At 49.7% G+C, this 6230-nt stretch overlaps 1 protein-coding gene across 1 annotated transcript; it reads right to left on the reverse strand.

The window, feature by feature from the left end:
• Positions 1-298: 298 nt before the first annotated feature.
• HTR1B (5-hydroxytryptamine receptor 1B) lies at positions 299-5707 on the reverse strand. The gene has a single exon (XM_019929191.3). It carries the CDS (start codon positions 4483-4485, stop codon positions 3286-3288), a length of 1200 nt encoding a protein of 399 aa, XP_019784750.1. The 5' UTR covers positions 4486-5707; the 3' UTR covers positions 299-3285.
• Positions 5708-6230: the final 523 nt, after the last annotated feature.

The raw sequence follows: 6230 nt of genomic DNA on the forward strand, positions 1-6230 counted from the left end.
TTCCTTTTTCTGTATTTCAAGCACCATGTAGTACCTTGGAATCTAATTCCCCAGCCTAGAGACTAAACATTCCTTCTAAGAATGCTGATCTGGAAAACCCCTGGGATAGTGGAACTGACTTGCCCTCTTTGCAGACTGTGTCTAATTCCTTTTAAAATCTTCCTCCGGATATAAACTAAATCCCTCAAATTGTGGCAGTACTTGTACCAGAGTATCATTTGTCATCAGCTTTTCTCTCTTGAAGGTTCAAACTCCTAATTGCAACCCAGAATCCAGTGAACCAGTCTTTCCATAATAATAGAATTACCACCCAATGCTTTTTAGGACACAAAAAAGGACTTTTATTTCATTATTTTCCTAAACTTCATTTTGAATTACACATGTTTTGAAAGGTGGAAAAGGCAATCTGCAGTCACATTAACTCCATCAAATACACATAATCTGAGTTTTTGCTGCTTCAGTGAATTACAGTCCACTCAGGGTTTCCTGACGCAAGAAGATAATACTAAGATAATAGAGAGGAAGAATGAAGAAGATTGGTCTGTAGAAAATGTGTTGAAGTCAATAACTGTTCATTCATAGGTGCAGTGTCCATTCTTAGAAAGGAAACTCTAAAATTCCTAGAAACACAAGACAATATTGGTATTTGGGGATGAACACACATTCATATATTTGTGTGAAATTTTGTGCAGTTCAACAGTATGGAAAATGTTATTTGTTACCACAGCCAATGAAAATATACTTTCATTTCTATGATGGTTAAATATTTCCATCTCCCATATAATGTTCTGCAAAAAAGCCACACTATGCTATAGGCAGCAGTAACTGAAAAGGCGCTTAACAGTCTTAACTACATACCCCTAGGATGAAAAATACACTTTGCATAATCGTGCGATGGTGGATGAGAAGTCTGGATCTCTTATAACTACAAGGGTTTACAAGCTTCTACTTCATACAGTATGACCCCAATCCAGCCAAATAGTCAAGCAAAAATTTAGGTAGGTCATCTATAAGTGGCAAACAACCCGTTTGACTAAATTGACCATGTTTTGTTAATAGGAGGACACAATCATTGCAGGTGCCCTATACAGAAATTACTTGTAAATGGCTATTGGTTTCAATTAATTTTGCCCTCTTAGGCTCCTAGAAGTTGGCTTAATTGCTTCTTAGGCCCAAGAAAAAGCCTTAACAAAAAGACAAACATATTAATAACATAAAAATAAATATCACGCTCTGTGCACAGTCTTCCCGGTAGTAAGCTAGATTTCTCCATGGGAGAAATGTCACAAAAAATGAACAGACAGACGTGGGGATACAGCAGAAATTTAGGATTACCTAATGCCTACAATTTTCTCTTACTCCAGTGACAGGTGTCAATGTTGATCAAAATTTTCTTTTGTACTTAGTTTACGTGTGAATCTTGGAACAGGATATTTTCAAGAGTCATTACGCCAGAGTAAAGGGCTGCACAGCAGGGAAGCAGTGTACTTCAGCTCAATACATCTATTGTCTGACAGTCTGGACTGGGGAGCTTCAAGCAGGGAGTGAATCCATTTTACAAAGACAACTTGTTTCTGCAGACAAAAGGTATCACCTGCAGAAAGCTCTCTAAAGAACGGAGTGTGAATCTTCTTTGGCATAATAAATGTTCCACAGACATTCATTTTTCATGCAGGTAATCCTTAGGGGCTACTCCATTTTATTCAGATCATGCGTATTTCATCTATTAGTGTGTGATCTTGCCCTGTGTCGGGGAGTCCTCAGAGTGAATTTGAGATAACAACTAAGTATTTTTAGAATTTGAAAAAAAAAAGAGATAAATGTAAAGTATTACTGATAGTATGTATTTTCATTGAAGTGTCAGGTCAATGACAAATTTCCAAGGTTCAAAAGCTTGTTAGTTCCCTGGTTGCCCAGTAAGTCTGAGGTTTGGTTCCGTGAGTTACAGGAAAACAGGCTCAATGTTAGCTTCTCTAAGCTTTTTGAAAGTCCTTGCATGTCATTTTCTAATAATCTTTGTTCCTACTCAAACTTCAATAGCAAGGGAAAAGAAACAGGTTTTTATCTTTAACATGGTTTTTAGAGGTTTTACTATTTTGAAGCTTTTTGGAGAAAGGAGCTAGTTCTATTGGTTACTTTATATGTTAGCGCACAAAGGAATTACAGATGGGAAGGAGAGTGCAAATGACTGTCAGAAAAAAGTCTCATGCATTTAAGATTTTTTACAAGTCGAAATATACATCCTCCTGTTGCCACCCATTCCTTAGGTGTATAAGAACCATTTCCATCTCATCTGTCTCCTTCATTGCTCACTCAATTGGGATTAAAAATACTTTTCTTGCAAAGGAACTTATATATCTTGTACCCATCAGTTTCATCAGTGGCGTTAATAAGAAATATAGCAGCAGCTTGGGTTGAGTCACCCATCATAGCCCCCATTTCTGGGGATTTCACTGGGTAAAATGACAGGTACATGAAATTAGGAGGAAAAAGCAATCTGCAGACTTTGGCACTAGCACACGTAACATTTTGTTTGAGTTGTTAAGGAATGAGGTTTGACAATCACTACACAGGAATTACAAAATTAGAGATCTGCAGACAACAAACAATCATAGGCATTGGTTTTCAGCTTAATGCCCCCATCCACCCCCCACCCCATATAGTTTCAATTATAATAAAAATAGAGATCTTAACATCAGAATTTTGCTGTTAACTCTTCAAGCCACACGTAGGGTTTGAAGCACCAAATCCACAAGTTTCTCCAATCAAGTTTAAATGAACAAAAACTGAATGAAGACTGAAGGGTGCCAAAGTAACTGTTCTTAAGCGAAGCTGTAACACAAAGTTCTCCCCCAAACACAGGGTATTAGTGTCTAGTTCAAGTACTGCCAGGCTGTATGTAGATCATGTCTCAGACAGGCTCCAGACAAGAACGACAAGTACTTCTGGTTCTAGGGGGCATCATCTGTGATACCAAAGCAGGGCAGGGATCCCTTTTCCATCATCGATTTTCTGAAAGTTGCAACCCCCCTTGCGATGGGCTGTGGCAGGGTCGGTGCTGAAACTGGGGTTTGAGGGGAGAAAGTGAGCCCCCTCCTCAGCTGTTTGAACAGTTCTCCTTTAGAACTCTCGCAGGGCTGTCCTGGCTTCTCAGGATCCATTGCCCTTGCTCAGAAGAGAGCCTCACTCCGACCCAGTAACAGTCAAAGAGTCGACCTACCTGTGGAACCAGACACAGCATGGTCCCCCAAAGGCCGCTTAGGCGACCCCACTGCAATGGACAAGTCAGCTTGTGCACTTAAAGCGTATCAGTTTATGGAGCGCTTGTTTGAAGTCCTCGTTGGACATGGTATAGATGATGGGGTTGATGAGGGAGTTGACATAGCCCAGCCACGTGAAGAAGTCAAAGATGGCCTGGTGGAACCAGCAGGCATCCTTGCAGATAGGCATCACCAGGGAGATGATGAAGAAGGGCAGCCAACACACGATGAACGCTCCCAAAATGATTCCCAGGGTCTTGGTGGCTTTGCGCTCCCTAGCGGCCATGAGTTTCTTCTTCTCCAGCAGGGCGTCGGAGACTCGCACTTTGACTTGGTTCACGTGCACAGGAGACCCCGATTCGCTGGGTAAGTCTGCAGCCCGCGAATTAATGGAGGTGACGGAAGACGTGGACCCGGGCGAGTCAGTAACCAGCTGGGCTCGGGTCAGACGCTTGCCGGTTCTGTTGGGCGTCTGTTTCAAAATCCGGGAGCGGGCTTCCACGTAGATGCGGCCATAGAGGGCGATGAGCAGCAGGGTGGGGAAGTAGAAAGCGCCCACCGTGGAGTAGACAGTGTAGAGGATGTGATCTGTGTTCACCACGCAGTTCGACACCTCCTCCTCGGCTTTGGCCTGACGCCAGAGGAAGGGCGGCAGCGAGATGGAGATGGAGAAGACCCACACGAGCGCGATCATGACCGCCGCCCTCTTGGGAGTCCTTTTAGCCGAGTACTCCACGGCGTCCGTGATCGCCCAGTAGCGGTCCAGGGCGATGACACAGAGGTGCAAAATGGAAGCAGTGCAACAGGTGATGTCCGATGACAGCCAGAAGTCGCACACCACCTGGCCCAGCGTCCAGCGTCCCGTGACCGTGTACATGGTGCTGACGGGCATGACCAGGATGGATACCAGCAGGTCGGTGACCGCCAGGGAGGCGATCAGGTAGTTGGCGGGGGTATGCAGCTTCCGCGTCCGGTACACAGTGGCGATCACAAACGCATTGGAGAGCGTGGTGGCCAAGGTGAAGAGCGCCAGCAGCACGACCAGTACTACTTTCCAGGGCAGGGCTATGGAGTCCTGGTAAATGTAGCTCTCGGCGCTGCAGTTGTGGGAGGGAGCAGCAGAGACGTTGGCTTGCGAAAGCCCCGTCTGGGAGCTCACGGACAGCGGCGGGGCACACTGAGCGCCCGCTTCCTCCATGTCTCTCCAAGCGCAGCTCTCGGGCATGGAGCGGACGAGGACGAGGAAAGGACCGCTGAAGGGACCAGAGTCTTGTCCCCTGGTGGCTAGTCGGATCCGTGGGTTCCTCAATTACTCCTCCACCCAGGTTCCCAGGTGAACCTAGAGGTCAAGGGCGAGGCAGACGAGGCCGGCGGGCGCGTCCCCTGCACTTCGGGGCGCCCGTCGCTGCCGCCGCGTTTCTGGCTGTTCCTCTCTACGCCCCGTCTTAGCCCCGGGTTGCTAAGGGCTGGTCCACAGAGCCCCGCTGCGCTCCGGCTCCCACCGGGGCGTCTAGAGGAGGAGGCTGTGGTTTTGTTTGAGGAGGGAGCATCGGCCAGGTGGGAGGTCTTACCCCAGTTGCTCGGGGCTAAGCGTCTCCTAAACCGGGCGCTCCGGGATCTGCAGACTCGGCCCGCACGAGTTTCCTAGCTGTCGAGACCAAATCTTGCAGGCCAGCGAGAGGTCCTGATCTTGCATTCCCGCCCTCCTCCCCAGGCTGGGGCAGTTTTCCTGCGGCGGCCGCGGTCGCCAGAGCTGGGCGGGGTGAAATCTGGGAGCCGCGCTGCGCCGCGCCTCGCGCCGGAGCTCTGCCCGCCCTTCTTTTCACGCGCTGGCCACTCCGGCGAGCTGCCCCGCGGAGAAGGGGCCGCAAGAGGTGGGACTCGGGGGCTGGGGCTGCGGCTGCTCGCACCGCGCCGCCGCCGCCACCTCGGTCCCACGGGCGCCGCTCGGAGCCATGCCGCTGGGCGCACGGGTCTGGGGGACCTGGCGCAGCGGGCGGGGAAGGGGCAGGTGTCTGGGGGAGCTGCAGGGACGCGGCATACGCCGGTCCGGGAGGAGCGTGTGAGTGGCGGAGCGGTCGGGCTCCTTTTATAGAGTCCAGGTCCGGTCCGCCGGAGCCGTGCAACTCTTGCCGTGCGGCGAGTGCCAACGCCAGCTCCCCAACACCTTCCCTTTTCCTCTCTCCCTCCCTCCTATCCTCCCGCCCGGTTCTCCTCCCCGCCAAGGAAGCTCCCGCCGGGTCCTATCGCCGTCTTCTCCAGGTCCCATCCCCTGGCCCCTCTCCCAATCCGAACACCCGGGAGCCGCGGTTCTGGCCGGAATGGGGTTGAGGGCGTCCTGTCCATGCTTCTATCTTCTTCCGAGCTTGCTGCACGCCCCTCCAGTTACACTCGCACCCTCAGCCGCGGGCACGTGCACAGCCTCACTAGGCTCCTTACTAGGTCCCTTACTAGGCTCCTAAGTACCGTCCCCCCCACCCCACCCCACCCCGACCCCAGTAGGCCCGGCCAGCGCTAGGTGGAGCCAGCCGCAGTCTCTGACCTCTTCACTCTGGAATTTTATCCAGCCCTGCGGGCCACACCCAAGTTAGAAGGAGGCGCCAGTAATATCGCCTTAGAAGGAAATGGCCAATACTGCATTTTATACTTCGGGATTCAAGTCATAAACTCTCGGTACAATACAAACTAATTTTTCATATCTGATTTTAGGAATCTGTGCTTTCCATTTAATCCCTCCCCTTTAACTGTGAGTCGACAGGAAAGAAGAGAGAGAGAAAAAAAACTGCAAAAATGTACAAGTATCACAAACACAAGCACACTGTGAAATTAAACCGTCCGCTCCACCCTCCCACTTCAGCCTCTCAGCAGTTCAGTGTCTCAGGAAAACAGTTTGCAGTGAGCGCGCTCGCTCCTACAGCCCGTCTAGAGAGGTCATCAGAATTCAAGAAACAAACGGGCTCTGGGACCACG

Source organism: Tursiops truncatus, chromosome 12 (genome assembly GCF_011762595.2).
Source record: "Tursiops truncatus isolate mTurTru1 chromosome 12, mTurTru1.mat.Y, whole genome shotgun sequence".
Classification (NCBI taxonomy): Eukaryota; Metazoa; Chordata; class Mammalia; order Artiodactyla; family Delphinidae; genus Tursiops; species Tursiops truncatus.